Source organism: Neopsephotus bourkii, unplaced genomic scaffold, assembly GCF_033783945.1.
Source record: "Neopsephotus bourkii isolate Nb327-2 ecotype Australia unplaced genomic scaffold, CSIRO-AGI_Nbou_v1 NB_1767, whole genome shotgun sequence".
Lineage (NCBI taxonomy): Eukaryota > Metazoa > Chordata > Aves > Psittaciformes > Psittacidae > Neopsephotus > Neopsephotus bourkii.
Window position 1 is genome coordinate 3,388,947 of NW_026902241.1, and position 16,836 is coordinate 3,405,782.

The 16,836-nt window shown below is 41.0% G+C and overlaps 1 protein-coding gene across 7 annotated transcripts in view; it reads right to left on the bottom strand.

Moving 5' to 3' along the window:
- Positions 1–16,836, bottom strand: part of LOC133225774 (SAM and SH3 domain-containing protein 1-like) — a 546,087-nt gene that overhangs the window by 53,289 nt on the left and 475,962 nt on the right. For all 7 annotated transcript variants that reach the window (XM_061378537.1, XM_061378535.1, XM_061378540.1 and 4 more), the window contains 2 exons: positions 10,162–10,212; positions 9,991–10,040 (listed from right to left, as the gene is read on the bottom strand). In XM_061378537.1, coding sequence (XP_061234521.1) covers positions 9,991–10,040; positions 10,162–10,212 — 101 coding nt within the window. The remainder of the gene's footprint in view (positions 1–9,990; positions 10,041–10,161; positions 10,213–16,836) is intronic.

Genomic DNA, 16,836 nt, shown 5'->3' on the forward strand with positions numbered 1-16,836 from the left:
AGTGAGACAGTATGAAGTTTCAGTTTGATTTACTAATTCATCTAGGCAAGGAGGGTTTGGCACAGCGCCTCTCTGAATTGTAACCCCCTTCGACCTTAGACTGGTTAGAAATTTAATCCAATATAAATTGCAAACTAATTGAAGGAACCAAATTTCAGATCTGTAGTGCACAAGAGGAGGGAGACATTGAGTGTTTTCCTTACCCTTGAAGGCGAAAAGTTAATGATACAAGTGGTATATTACCAAATGCTTAGTTTTTAAGAAGCCTGAATGACAAATGCAGGAGAAAACCATAAACCCCATGCTTTCTGGGTAGAAACTGCAGAAAAGCCAAAATCTGAAGACTTTCAACAAGGCCAGGACTTCATCCAGACACTCAACAGTAAAATTGTCAGTATTTTTTCTAAATAAAGGTAGATCAGATAAAAATTATGTGGACTTGTATATGGAGACAACCAAATAAAAAGAAAGCCAAAATCTGTTGGAGCCAACAAAATGAATGCACTACATGTTCTGCACCTCATCACAGATCTCAGTCAATCAGTTATTTTATCTTTAATGAATTCAGTATCCATTAAATGCACCAAATCACCATCCTGAGAAAATTATGTGTTAATGATCAGAATTCTGTCTCAGTAGTGAAATCAGACTCAAAGCAAAGAAGCAGCCTCTTGTATTCTTTAGCCTCTAAACCCATTTTAATCCCTTTCTCCTTTCACACAGTTGCCAACAACAATACAAGTAAGTAGCAGGTGTAATGGCAATGTTTGTGATGTGGACATCTGTTCACTGGGAATTAGCCTGGGGCCACCAACTATCACACACTGGCCTCCAAAGAAGGGGAAGAGCAGTAGGAGCAAACTTCTGACATGCCTGAGCTAAAGCGGGTGAGAAGAAAAGGATCCACAGCAAGCAGACCACCTTCTCATTTATAACTGATTTAAGAACTATGCTGAGTTTCATCAGAGTATGCAAATTTCAATTATCATTTCATGCATTCCCTGAAAAGGAAATCTTCCATGCCTGGTATGACCTTGAAAATGCTAACAGCTGGTCTGAAGAGATGGAAATGCCAACAAAACTTACTACATAGAGCCTGATATGGCACTTGCTTTTTAGTTCCACCAAACAACTCATGCTTAAAAATCCTCAGTAAAATCAATCAAGCATTTACTTCCTAGATGACTGGTGAAAAATTCCAGAGTACCTCAGAGTTGCTGTATGTTTGATTTGCCAATTACACTCCCTTACTCTGTTAAATTTGCAGCTCCTCTGTGAACGTGCACTGAAAGTGATTTGTGTTCTTCCATTCATAGACTGATAACTTCCACTGAAAGTTAATGATGCAGTGACACTTGGCAGAAATTTCAGCACTGCGTGTCTGAAAGGGAGCCAAATGCCATTATTCCACCATGGAGGCCTTCATTTTTGTTGTAGTCTGATGTACAACTTCATTAGCAAGCTTTCACATGAAATGTACTCTGTCACAGCATATAGTGGAAGAAACATATGGGTATATGTTCAGACAAGAAGGAAGATTTATGGCCAGAGAGAAGGAGTACTTTCTTACCAAACCATAATCTCTGGAAGTGTGCTGCAGAATGGGCCAAAACTTTAATCCATTAATCTCACAAATTCTAACCCATCTCTAGGCTGACACTTTGGGCTTCTTGGAGACAAACTTTTGATATAAACAAATGGGGGGTGGGGTGGGGAAGAAGTGTAATAGATAAGTCTAAAAATGGAGCTACTTTTGGGAGTAAGCAAATATTACTGCCTTAGAGAGATTATGGGTTTCAGTGGGGTTTAGTAAATTACATCAGACCACTCAGTGATCAGTAACACAAAATTTAGTAGCAACAGCCAGAGTGGAGACCAGGAAACCAGCTGCTTAGAAAGACAGGTTTGACAAAAATGAGTGTATACTCAACACTACAACGTGCAAATACATGAACAGGACTCACACAAAAGTCAGTCTTTCAAACAGTGGAGTTTACAAATGACGGAGTATCTGGGGATACACCAAGTGAAAAAGGATGACTGAGATAAAAACCAACATGTTAATCCTAAAAGGCACAAGGATGGGAAATTTCAATGGCAGTACAAAGCATGAATACATATGGGAATAGCTGTACAACTGTCATTACTCAGGCTCAAGAAAGATGAACTCAAACCTGAAGCAGTAAAGAGAAAAACTGTTAGAATAGTCAGGGAACCAGACAGCTTATCTTACAAGAGAAAGCTAGAAAAGTTGTGCCTGTTCAGTCTGTCAAAATTGAAAGCTGCAAAATTACTGCCTATTACTAAATCAGGAACAGGAACAAGTAGACGTAAGCTGGATAAAGAAAAAAAAAAAAGGATTTAATATTTTCTAAGTATTTGGACAAACTTCCAACAGAAGGTAGAGAAAGGGAGGACAGCTTTACAAACTAACTGCTTTTAAGAGGGTTATTGAAAGATAGACACCAGACCAGAAGTCTTTGACAAGAAAGACCTGGACATGACAACTGCCTCTGGAGGGCACTTCTGTCTTTTCTTTTGCAGCCTGTGGGTTTGTACGAACAATGGCAAAGCCAGGCATCCAAAACAGTCTTTGATTCTATCTTTCTATAAAAGTGCTACAGTGGGGATGACCTTGAGATATGCTTAAGCGATCCCTTCCATTTATATATTAACCCTTCAATCCTGAAGATGGGTTCTAAAATACAAAGTGCAAAGAAGAACCAGTGCACACATTTGCATCACAAGCCAACTGAGTGTATTTGATTATTAAGATGTGTTTTAACTAGGCTGCATTGAACTATTAGGCTACAGCTTTCCCTGTTAACTCTGGACTGATTCTGATCTCAGACAGAAAACACTGGGGCTTATCTCACATACAGAGCAGTTCAGTTTACAAGGGGCACAGTCATATGTGCCTCGAAATGTGAATGTGCTGGTACACCCCTGAACTGGGAAAGGAAACAAATGACACCATGTGCTGCTTTCATGAATGTGCCTGTTGATTTTTGAAAGCTCATTATTCTCCAAACAGAACAAACATGGGAACTGAAAATGACAGGATTTCTGATGGGTTTTTGTTTCAACACTAAGTATTTTAAATGCAGATGTGATTTAACACATGGGCACATCTCATTTATGGACCATAAAATCCACAGGTGCATAGCACCATCTGATAATGAAACCACAACTATTATGATCTTCAACAAACCGATAGTGGCCCTCTTATTCCTTCCCAATCACTATTTATAGCCCATTGAGGAAAATGCTTGGGATGGAATTTTCAATCTACAAATATTATGCACATTCATAGTGGTGAATAAACTGATGCAAAAGTCCATGCTGGCTCTGCTGCAAAGCCATTTGGTTATCCATGTGCATTAGAAATGGCCCAGTCGCATAATTAGTATGAAAAACTGACAGACTTGTAACTGCTCCTGACTGAATACAAGATAATTTATCTAACTGGAGCTGGCACAGAGAAGAAAATAGGCCTTTGGTATTTTTATCAAATTTGCATGAACCTGAAGAGAAAGCAGGCCTGCAAGGCTCTGACCTTGCTGGCACCAGTGTGAGAAAGGGATGGAAAGTAAAGATGTTTCGTTCAATTATCTTCTCATTAGGTTTCCATAGCAATGGCTCTTTAACCAGGTCAAAACTTTCTCAGTGGAAACAAACACTGATTTACTTGTGGGCCATGTGTGTATACACGTATATTCTACCACCACCAGAATGGAAGTCACCATGTCAGTCTCACAGGCTTGGTCGGGTGACAGGCAGCAGGCAGATGGGGCTACACCACGTATTTAGTAACTGACTGGTTGATCCCAGCCAGGGGGTAGATAAATTGCCAGCTGAAAACTCTTCAACAGCAAAGAGCAGGGCCCAACACACTGCACGCAACACACCCCTGCTCTGCATGCATTGCTCACTACATGCTGTGTCGACTAGCTGCGACAAGTTGGACTTTCTCATGAAAGGCGGCCTTCATGCTTCCCTGTACAAAATTACCAGGCTTGGAATCTTCTTCCAGCTGCTCAAAGGCACACTGGTTTCCCTTCTCACGTGTCCCGGGCAGCGTTTGGCTGTCCTCTCACTCCCATTGTGTGGGTTATTGTGGGAGTTTCCTGCCCTACTTCTCCAGAGAAGGCTGTTTAAAGGCAGCATGAATAATTTGGCTTTGACTAAATCGGGCCTCAAACAAGTGAAAACACGGCTGTACACATTCACTGATTCTTTTTGATTCCTGCAAGCACGGGGTAAAAAAAAGTATCTTGCACACAGACATCTCAAGAGCAAGATGTTATTTTTCTTCCAATATTCCCTTCCATTTTCAACTACTCAAAGGAAACTAATTTATTCAATTAGTATTTAAGTGTGGACTTTAGCATCCTTAGTTTGGGGGATCTGTTTGTTTTCTGCTTTCTTGTTCTCATTTTCTGCCCCCTCTCTGTTTCATGTCCTCTGTCAGCCCCACGCTCCTATTGCTTTGCAGATGAGCTTACAAATACCTGCCAAAGTTAATTTGGACACCTTGAGAAGTTGCCAGAATCAAACATGATAGAATTTAAGCACCCCATCCATGGCCTAGAGGGATGATTTAATAACCTCCTGCATTCAAACCTGGACCTGCAGTTTGGATGCTGCAGGGAAACAGGATTAGCAAATCTGGTGTTAAAATTACGGCAAACACCAGTAGATCCGTGTGCCAAAGGGGGCAGAATTGAGGCTTGCATAAAACCTTTGGCAGAACGAAACCTGTTTTTAAAGAGACTGCTGCTTCCACTGAAAATCACTGTGGAAGATGGGAACATTGAACTGCAGGGACTCTTATAGCCTTAGGGTGATTTGGAGTTCAAGTTTATACCACAGGACAGTGACTGACTATACTACAGCACATCCATTGCAGAAAATCCTTAAAAACAGATTCAGTCAACAGTCCCTCCTGCAGAGACAACAGTGTGCAGATAGCAGCCACTTGTATTCTGGCCTCACTGGCTGCCTGCTAACAACCTCAGAGAAAGCTGTAATGCCCAAGCAGGCTATAACTCCTCCTCTGATATTCCCAACAAGTCATCAGAGATCTGCCAAACTGCACAAACTCAGCATGTGAGGGGCTCAGTTTAAGATGTATGTCCTGCACGCACAGAGAGGATGACAGAGACAGTCACTTGTGGGAGCAGCTGAATCAGGGAGCTGAGGACACAGCTGCCAGAGGCACAGCAGCTTCCCCATGCCAGGGGAATGCAAAGCCCCTGAGCAATGCTGCCATGTGCTGCCAGCACCCCACACGTGCGTGCTCTTCAGCAACTTCCGCTTGACAAGTCTGTTTCTGCTCAGCTCCCTGCTCTGGCAGAGTCTGGGATTTAGGTCCTAAGGATCACAGGGTTGAGAACACTTAAACTGTGCTGTGCCGCAGGCTGAGGAGTACAGCCGGATGAATTGTGGTGCTTAATATGAAATATGACCGTTTACTTGGTCAGGAGCATGTTTGAGCGGAACAGAGCAAGAAACAGCAGGTAATTCACACAGGAGGTGTCAGTTCGTAATACCCACTTCCACACGAAGGTGGTGGGAATGCCTGCGAAACACCAGACATTGCCATAGTCCTGTTTCCTCATGAGGCTTGTTCTGTCCTTCCTTTCTCTAGCAGCTGCAAAGAAAAATGAGTATACAGGGGTGACTGTATGCCATCCTATCTGTATGCAGTGCTCTTGGGGCTCACCCACTTCCACCTCTTTCCAGGCAGTTCTGATACATCAGAGAAAATTGCCCAGAGACTGCTGGAGCAAATTGTGACAGCAAAGAGATCTATTTCCCAAGGGGGAAAACACACAACTTCCCCTCTGCAACATCCCCAGTTCTAAAAACAGGATGAGAGTCAGGATGCAGAAGCATAAGTTCAGGGGACTGGGTTTAACCTGGATTTCCTGGCAAACATGCAAAGCTCATCAGTCTGTCATGTAGACTTGAATGGTCAAAAATGGGAACAGGCTAAAAGCTGGATTACATTGTTTTAAATGCTCTATTTACAATTATGAGAAAACCCTCTCAGTCCCCTGCCTGAGTAAACATCCTTGGGGTGTTGCCATCTCTTGGAAATAATAGGGATTGTATATACAATACATCCCAGGATCAACATGGTATGGCCCTAAAGAAGCCATTCTAACTCCTAAGAACACATTTACCGTGTATTTGTTACACTGATAATTCTTCAAGCAAATTAGAAGTCAGTGTGTCTATACAGGAACACCTGCAGTCCTGAGGAGATTTTTGTTTAAAATGAATACTATCAGTGTTAAAGATGCTGTTGCCACTTCAGTGAAGGCCCACTGAGAATCTGCGAAGTTACACCAGCACCACAACTGACAGCAAGACTGCAGTTTAAATGATAGGAATCTTTAAAAGGGCAGAGGGAAATGAAATTTATTATTAAGAGAATAAAGCTACAAACGTCTCATTCCATGCTTTGTGTTATTTGCTAAATATTATGTGATTCAGAAGCCTGACCAACTGTTTCAGTTTACAGAAGCAACTCCAGTATGGTCAAAAAAACCCCACCAACTCACAGCGATTGTGAGGCAAAGCTTGAACAAACATGACTTTGTTTTCTGTTGTTTACGAATAGCTTTTGAGGCCACATCAGTACCCTTGCTGTTATTCACATAAATCTTAGAGGCCTCTCCTACAGGGAAGATTTGTCTCTCTTTGTCAGAATCAACTGAATGAAAACCATCTTTGGTAGTGCATTTATAATGCATAGAGCAGGTTCACATCTGCAGTATTTTGTAGCTTCATCTAAATTAACAGGAACAGTGTTGTCAGCAGTAGAGGAAGGTAGTATTGCTCCAAATGCCATTTGGGGGAACAATGACTTGGAGTGACAAGCAACTCTTGCCTCCAGGCTTGTTTAACCCCTTTTGCCTCCTTCCAGGCACTACAGCTGCTCTTCTGTGTTAAGAGTGTATCACCCACTAGGCAGATACTTGTTGCGCAACTTGTTGGACTGAGGGCAGCAACTAATTTCACACTGGCTTTGAACAGACTGGGCAGAAGGGTTAGTTAGCAAGACTCAAGGCAAGACTGAACATACACTTCTTGTCCACACAAACAGGGTTTTTTCCTACCACAAAACACCAAGGCTAATCTATTTTCAGTGTGGTGTACAGTGGAGGCTGTCAGGCTCTCTCTTCAGTTGGGCACCACAGAAAAGGAAAAATCAAAGCAGGTTAAAACAAACACAGTTTCTTCCAGACTCCCTCAAAGGCTCTTTCTGTCTGGAATCTCTCAAATCTGGCAAAACTAAACAACTATCCAGGTGTGTTATTTTAGAACTTTAGACCTTGGTAGTGTTAAGCTGCAGGGTCTGCAGGCAGCCACAATGGGCGGGGGAGCTACCAAGAGCAACCACGTATCCAGCCTGCCACTTGCCCTCTCCTCCCTGTCCCAGCATGGGTTTTAGTTTGAGACTGCTTTTACTTTCTGAAGCAACCCGCTCAGAACATCAGACCAGAAACAACTCTCTTCACCTTACCATGAGAAAATGTATTTTCAGTATGCAGACATACAAGTTTTCTTGGGTAAGCTCTTACTCAGGTTTTGGAAGAGTACTCATAACAACAGATCTCTCAGCTCCTGAAAACCTGGATGGCTATTTTGGCATAAATCTTTCCTTTTGCCCCCTGATCTCTTTGTTAATATAAGAAACTAATGCACATCTGCACTCCAGTTTGGCAAACTGGAGTCTTCTCATAACAAAAGAAGTTTTGTAAAAGGTTTACCCTGTAACTTTCATGCAGCATGAGAGGGCCGCAAAAGCAGCAAAGGGACAAGCTTTCCTGTCTCGTAGCATGCCCACACAGCATATTCAGACTAAAGCCACAAACTAAACACTGAACCCAAACCAACACCCGAGGGCCAACATGATGCCCTTCCCTGAAAACCAATAAATTCAACATCTCAGTAGCAAGTACAGATGTATCAGATATACTTGATGTGGCCATTTTGTGCAGAGCAATTTTATAAACTCTGCCTTCCTGGAAGAGGCATTCCCCTGAGAAGTAGGCTCTTCAAGCTACAGGGATGGAACCAGCATTGACATGCAGGCTTGCCACTAATAAGCACAGGCTTGTAAAATTTCAGTTTTGAATAATCTGTATGATATTAAGTAGATATCATCAATTATTTCCAACACCTTGCCCCTTGTTTCCTATTGCGCAAATATTTTATACAACCTGCCCTGCACCAGTTTCACATGTATGATCAGGTTCATCACCTACACCCTTCAACTGACAGACAAATCCTCAAACAGGACACTTCAATTCTGGAAAGGTTCAAAAACCACAGGTCCCTTCCAGCTGAAGCAAGATAACAAGGTTGATTTCCTTTTGGTGAGGTAAATGGGTTCTCTCAGAGCAGAGTTGCTCAGAATATGTTTTTGTAAGACAGTGTCTTCTCACTCAGTTATTTATGGTACAACACCTACACAGACACGCAACTTAGGAAGCTGGCTAGAACCTGCAAGAGGAGTTTATTCCCAGTTGTGTGCTGTCCCACTGTGAGATCTTTATCGCATTATTACCTGAGGAGGGATGATGACATTTACCCATGGGGAAGTGCTTTGAGACTGAGAGAAAAGTATTATGATTATAGGATAACCTTAGAGGCTGACTCCCCAGAATACAGTTCTTATAATGTTCCCCATCCACTTGGCACTTCTGATCTCATTAGAATTTCATATAGGGAGTTATCCTTGTTTCAATATCTGAAGCACCGCTTTTAAACTCTAAGCCTTCTAGGCTTTCAATGTTAATAGCATGTGACATGGGTCCCGTGATGGTACCCACGGTAAAATCCACCTTATCTGTCCTCAGATGTTTTGAAAATGAGCATCTACCTCAAGCAAACCATCACTGTTTCCTCTGAGTAATGAAGGAACCTCTGAAAGATAATTTAATGCCTTCCAAGATCTTCAGCATGAACCAGCTTTCAGACAATCCCACAGGAAGCCCTTAAGCAGCCGTTCCCTACCATACAATTGACTCCTACATGGCTGGCACTCAGGCGAGCCCTATACTTGAGTGGCCATATTGAGGTAGCACCCACCACAGCTACATCTGGGGCTGACACTCCTTCTATTTAACTATCAACAGCAAGGGCAGCAATTTATTACTGCCTTTTACCTATTGCCATCCAGTGTTGAATCACTAGAAGATATGAAAATGTGGGATTATAAAACCTTACAAAAAGCGTGTCACATCATGACTGAATTCCACATACTCCCTCTGAACCAGTCCAGCTGGCACTACCCCATGGAGTGCAGACAATTGGAAATGCAGTGTCAGTTGTCTTCATGCACTGCTGCACGTTGCCCTTAGCAGTAGGGATCCAAGATCCTGGGATCAAAGGAAGAAGGCACAGAAAACAAGCACACACATTGCAGCAGAAGGTGACAGTAAACAGAAACCCTCTCAGTCCTCATAGAGAGGTTTTTATGAAGGACTACTAAAATTAAAGCTCCTTTTAACTTGGTTTTAAACACTTCATTCCCCTGGCACCTTCTTCAAAAGCACAGCTACAAGCCCAGGAGCGCACAGGAAAAGGAAAGTGATTTAAGTTTGTAACTCTCCCTTCCTCGGCCTATCTTTTTTTGGCTCTATTTAGGTCTAGTCACAGAAATTATTTTTTAAGCAGGCTTAATTTGCAGAGAATGTGAGATCAGGAATGTTGCTCAAAAATGACTACCAGTCATCTTAGTGAATGCACATCCCAAGCACTCATAGAGGGGAGAAAAAATAACTCCCTTGATTTAACCCCCCAAAACAACAAAAGGCCAAAAAGAGAATGAGATAAGGAACAGGTTCCAAAACCGGTTTCATTAATAGCTGCTTGATCTGAAATCACAAAACACCAATACAATCTAAAAGGAGTTTACTTGAGGGAGAAATAAAATGTATCAGATTTTCCCTCCCCTCCTGGGACTCCACTTACTTTCTTTCAGTGTCAGGTGTTGATGCGGTACTGCTGAGACCAAGTGACTCCTGCAAGATAAGGCACACAGCAGTGAGAGCAGACACAAGAGCAGCCTTTATCCATTTCATGCAGAATATGAAATTGAAGAACAAACAAACAAAAACGGATTATCAAAATCAAAGTGTGTACCTCAATCTGGGATCGCAGCTGTAAAGATGTGGGGTTGGCATCAGGTTTCTCCTAAAACAGAACAAATGCCTGGTTAATGAAATATCCAAATGTTAAAGACAAGACATCTGCAGGGGAGAAAAAAGGTATATGAAACAGGGTACCAGAACCTAGGACTACTAACATTCAAATGAGAAACACCGAAGTCTCCAGAAGGAAATACTTTCGGATAAATTTTGAAATATTCCAATAAAACATGTAATGCCATCTGTATCGCTGGAGAATGTAGAATAAGGTAAAAGGTAAAACTGCCAGACTGAAATGATTCAAGACAAAATAGAAAGAGGAATGTATTATTTTCACTAGGTCATCACAAAATTTGTTAGATAACATCAAGTGCAAATTCCCACAGTTTACCTTCAGGAAGAACACACGGGGAAAATCTGACATAAAAAGGGCATTCTCTGAGCTAAGAATACTGAGAGGATTCAGACACATGTCAGCAAGGCCAGTTTCTCACACAGAAATTTGTCAACAGGATACAGTTTAAATCATCTTCCTTCAAATACCTAGGATATAACCATCTACTCCAGGACTTAGTTATCCAGGTTCCCTTTGCAGTCAATGTAGAGAGACAGGAACTCTTACAGAACAACTCACCTGATGGGTTTCAGCTGCCTCCAGTTAGATGAGGCAAGTCCCACTGGTGATATCTAATTTAAGATTGCAAGCCAGCTGCCTAAAAGGCACATACTACTAACAAGTCCTGCTGAAGCCAATGGGAAAACTCCAATTTGAATGGAGGAAGAAATCATAGTTGTCAGTACGCTTTGCTGGTTGATCTGCATGTGAAACTACAGGGGAACCTACTTATGGCTATTCTCAGCCAGTCCTACCTGTAGTGAAGTTACTGCAAGTGAGTACTGTAACCAAAAAGCCATCGTAGCTGAGAAAGCAACCACAGTAGCATACACACTTTAAAAAGGAAAAGAAAAAGGACATGAATTTATTCCTCAGTACTGGAGGTCTTTTGGTTCATGCATTCCTCAGCCTACATGTAAATCTCTTATCTCTGTGAAATTGTACTTCCTATGCCCTTTGTTTACAAAAAGGGTGACAAAATGTTCTTAAGATTTAATAAAAAAAAATTAGACACGATTTTCTGGAAATGAAGCCTTTTAACACTAAACAGGAAATTAGCACTGACTGCTATGAAGCAGTGTTGGATTAGCCCGCCCAGAATGTCTGCAAGACCTAAAGTAGAGAGGAACCTACCCTGTCATCACCAGACTGACTCAGTTTGCATTGCTGGCCACAGCAGCTGGGAGGGCACAGGACAGCTCTAAGCCATGCGTTTGCTATTATATGAGGTTGACACAGGGTCAGTGCTCTACTGGGAGATTTTGCCTGACCATGCATTGTTTGTGTATCTGCTTTTGCTGATTTTATAACACAAAAAGGGAAATTAAGTCCTTGAGTGGAAGCCAGCATGAAAAGCTGACCACATTCACTTACTGACAAATCCAACAGCACTCCTCTAGTCAAGCAGAAGCTGGACCAAGCCCAGAGAAATTCCACAGATGCCCACAGATCAGTACTACTGTAGCTTCTGAAATTATTAAACAAAGCTACATCTGAAAGATAGCCAGAGCACTGAAGGTCTTTTAGAGTTTGCTTTATTTTGAAAGCAATTGCACTTCCCAGAGACCTCCACCAGACACATTTTCAACCTCTGCAGTGCTTCTGGAGAAGGTGAAGGGTAGCCCCTGTGCAGAGACAGCACAGGTATGCAGTGTGCAATGGAAACTGCCTACAAGTCACTAGGTATGGGTCACAGGTCAGGATAAAGACATTAAAAAGACCTATACCTGTGGCAACCACCTCAGCAAGTGTTTGAAAGAATTAATCATCTCAGTGAGTTTCTAGTGGTACAGATCAGTAAAAGTTCCATTGTGGGTCTCAAACCACAACCTCTGAACCATCCCCTTAGCCGTTTCAGTGAAGAGTGAAGCCCTTCTGCTCCACTACTCCTGCACATTCAAGCCACAGCTGACACATGCTAAGTGATAACATCCTGCAGCAGCAGCAGCAAAATTCTGGATCAAGAAAACGAGCTATGTGGGAAAAATGGTTTAAAAAAATGGCATTTCAAGCAAAAAATACTTCTACACATGAAATAATGGTGAAAGTGTCTCAGTGCCTCAGACAGCAGTACAGATGTAGGTAAACACTTAGCTTAACTACTGATGAAAAGCAGCTTTAGAGAGAACACACTGCTACAGCACTCCTATGTCTGCTTTTAGTATTACATAGGAAGGAAAAGTCATGCCTCTCAGCTTGTTGCAAACGCTGAAATCTATTGAACGTAACGTGTCATGGGGGAAGCGTTTGACATTCTCCCCTCTGCCAAGTGTAAAAACAGGAGCGTTTTTTTGTCCATCACAAATGCACTGCATACAACACTAAGGCTGGAAGCCACAGGGGTTGAAAAACATTCCACAATGATTTTGAAAACCATAATTCATTAGCAATTACAAAGAAACTGCAGCTTTTGTAAAGCCCTGTAACACCGAAAAGTGAGGCAGTGATAACTCATAAATCCAATTGTAACAATCAGAGGCTGAATCCAGCTAAATTACGGCACAAAGGGAAAAAAATAACAACAATAGGCTTCAGAGAAAGGAAAGTCAATACAGAAACACAGTGTTCTTCAGTGGGGAAATCAAATACCTTCTGATCAATTTTCCAAACAAGATGTAGCAGGCCCAAAACTACAGTAGTTGCTTCTGAGCTAAAACCATATTAATATAAAGGTGTATATATTTGTTTAGGACACAGCACGTCTCTGATTGACGTATTTTACACCCATTACCCAAATGGTAAAACAGTAAAGCACTCTTGTGCTGGCATAACTGCATCTATACTGGAGCTCTTGCTGGTATAAACAGGATGAGCAAGACCTGCTCTTTGCTAAATCTCTTCACGTCTGTCAGCATTGACTTTTATTGTACAGGTAAGGCCAAAAAGAACTTTTGTGAGGAGAAATAATGATGCATTTCTAGGGAGGCCTTTAAGATAGCTAGGGTGTTTGTGGCATCAGAAAGAGCTGTTAAGTTTCAGAGGGATAAAAAACCCCCAAACAAACCACATAAAGAATGGTTAAATATGAAGGCAAAGAGGGCTCAGGACGTGATACAGGTGAGGGAGGTGTGACACAAAGCCCAACTAGCCACTGCCCAAAACAAGGGGCCCAGGTAATAGTCACCACTTCCCTAAGGGAGATAGTTCTGGCCTGTGGGAAAATTACATGAGGAAAGAAGAAAATAAAGGAATAAACAAACAAACAGTAGTTTGTTACAGTGTTCTTTGGAGTTGGAACAGTCTGGTCAGCCAAGTACAGATTCCTGCCCAGCTACTGGTGCTCCAGTGAGGAAGGTGATGGCAGCTTGTGGGCACCTCGCCCTCAGTCACCACTTGAATCCATATCCTTAATTACTTAGGAAGTCAGCACCTCTCTGAACAACATATCCCCCTACCACCACTCTGTACCTTGCTTCCCTGGAACTGCAGGGCCACGAACGCAGATTGTTTTGAGGTGGATCACCACTAATAAGACAAAAATAACCACAAGCAGCTCCTTGCCTTGAAAGCCATGGCAGAATATGTAAAACTTCTTCCTGAATATTGATGATCCTGTTCTGTTTTTATGTGCTCTTCAAATTCAGGATGCACATTCCTCAGGATCAGTGATGTTCTCCACATCCTTCTATGAAACACTTTTCAGCTCTCACTAGCTTTTAATTTACATGCACATAGAACCGTACTATGTTTGTATTAAGCTTATTTGCCTTTTTCTCAATTTGTCTTCAATACTTTCAAGAACAACACAAGATGTCTTTTCTTTTTGAAAAGTGGCAAGGAAGGAGAAAGGGAACTCAGGGTAAGACCAATGCCTCCAGGAAACTTTTAAGGCCATGATATAAATCCTTTCAGACGTACCACGGAAAGAGGCTAACCCAAGTCCACTCTACGTCATATTTGTACTGATACCGTTTTTGTGCACCTACATATGGATATCCGTGCCTCCAGCATGTGAAATTTCGAAAGATCTATACTTCAAATGAATGGAAGCATTCACACTGAATCAATCAATACACTCAAGACTCAGAGATTCTTGTGAAATGGGTTGTTACTCTCATACCAATGAACTTCTGCAATTATACTCCCTTTCACATAATCATTTATTGTGCTAGCAAACATTTAAAAACTGTTGTTTTCACTTATGTTGCATCAAACAATAAGTTACCAATGAATTATTCAGAAGATTTATGAAACCCCTTTGATTTACAAAGGCCTTAAAAACCCTGGTGAAATTCAGGAGTAGGTAAATCAGAAGAAAGTATTACTTATTAAAGAAATCAGAAACTTGTTTTTTCTTTTTTTTACTATTACCACAGATGCATGGAATATCAGCAATGAAGTCCCAATTAATTTCAGGGAGAAACAAACAAACAAAACTTTGCATTAATTTAATGCTGGGAAAGCAGTGACTTGTTTTACTTTGTTGAAAAGCAGACAAAGCAAAAGTCACTGAAATTATCCTGTATGAAACAAAGCATATTTTAGTTTAAAACTTTCTTCACACTTATTTTTATTTCTAATGTATGTCAAACTGACAACGTGCAGTATATTTTGTTTCAGAAACTTCCATCATTACAGTCACTGTAATGTGAAATTGGCTATGGCAGTAAAATTAATTCTATTTCTTTTCCTTGACACACCTCACATTACAGAGACTCAAAACAAAACCCAAGTATATATATGAAAGAGATCCAACTCTTTTCGTTGGCTCCTTTAGCTGTGGTGGGCAAAACCAAACTTGACAGCACTGCGGGCAAATTTAAGACTTTCTCCCACCCAGCACAGAATTTATGAAAGTTTTAGCATTACTGCTCAGGAAACGGATTTTATTTTTTTTGCGGGGGGGGGGGTATTTGTTGTGGGTTTTTTTGTTGCTGTTGGTTTGTTTGGTTTTTTTTAGAGAAGTGAAAGAGTTCTGTACAGAAACAGAAAAAATGGCAGTAGAACATGTAACAGAGAGTTTAACTGAGACACATTACCCCACTTCTCTGGCAAGCAGTCTTATCATGAGGCTGTGCCCATATGCATAGTTACTGGTTTTCTCATCTTTCCATCAAGAAATTTAAAGAGCTTCCTGCTGCATCCTTTCAGAAAAAAAGAATTATGTCAAAGCTTTAAACATTTGGCAAAATGGATTCTTGCTTTCCTACTGGCAGTAAAAGTGTATGTCTTTTTTCCTCTTTCAGAGGTTAAAAACATCAACAGCTGCGAAATCAAAAATGCAGACATCCTGAACTCAGGTCTTCACCAGAAGAAAGCCTTGCAGCCCAGCTTTCAATCCATTCATTCTCAGTGTTTAAGACTCAGTAGGCCTTTCCTGCCCATTTGCACTTTCAGTTGCATGCTTTTAATCCAGTCCCCCTTCGTGACTCCTATATTCATGAGAAGACCCCACTCAGAAAGGTGTAACAACATTATAAATGCTGTGTATTTCATACAAACTTATGAACATGATGGGCTGGTGGCGTCTTGACGCCCATTTCAGCTGCTTTGACAGTGGAAACAGAAGAAATACAGATGAGAAAATGTTTCGAACAAAACTTGTATCAGACAAACTTCTGCCAGCATACGCGGAACTGACTGTTTGCTAACATCTTTTTTATACAATAAACACATTCTGAAGAAGCCGTTTCTTTCAGGTTCCTTTTAAAGAAGGCTCACCTAAAGCACGAAAGAAACTGGTCATACTTGGAAAAGCTGTACTTTTTTTTTTAAATCTGACTGTTCTAACAATTTAGAAAGCAGAATTGACATTTAACTTAAACTGGTTTTGTGTACTATGTAGGTATGTGAACGTATGTGAACCTTAGCATGTGAAAATTAAGATAAATAGTATGAATTCATTCCCTAGAGCTAGGCCTGAACTGCTTGCTCCCAACTTGCATAAACACACTCCAGGAATGTGAGGGGGTGATGGAAGAGAGGCAAAGGTGGATAGTTGGATGCTGACTTCAAAGTCTCCTAGAAAGCAAGGGAGAAATTAATTTCTTAAATTAATTGTTTTCAGTTCTTGAAAGAGAACTGAAAACAAAGTAACCATATTAATGCAAAAAAGGATTAGCCCACAAATTGCTAGTCTGTATTTATACATCCTCCCTGCTATAAAAACTGCCTTTGATAAAGAGAATTTAAAATTAGCCATTTTCTCTTTACCTTTGAAATTGAAGCCTATATTTGATTAATGTTTTAGGCCAGATCCTTATTTAAGATTTCATCACAGTCCATCACATGATGATTATCATCAAATGGAATTTCAAATTAACTCTGAAGCACTGTACTGCATTTTTCAGGCCCAAATACAACATGGAAAATTGTTCCCATCAGAAGGAGAAGTTATTACTGAAGGCCATTACACCATTTGGTACAATTCTGTGTATTTATAAAGAAGATACACAACATTCTTGTTTGGCAATATTAAGACGTGATTGTTGTCTTCTACACATTCATGACAGAAATCTGTACCTACACAAGTAATGATAGAAATATTCTTAATTTTCTATTTACATTTAAGTAACTGGACTAGAAACTTTTATGCCATATAGGGAGTAGTTAACA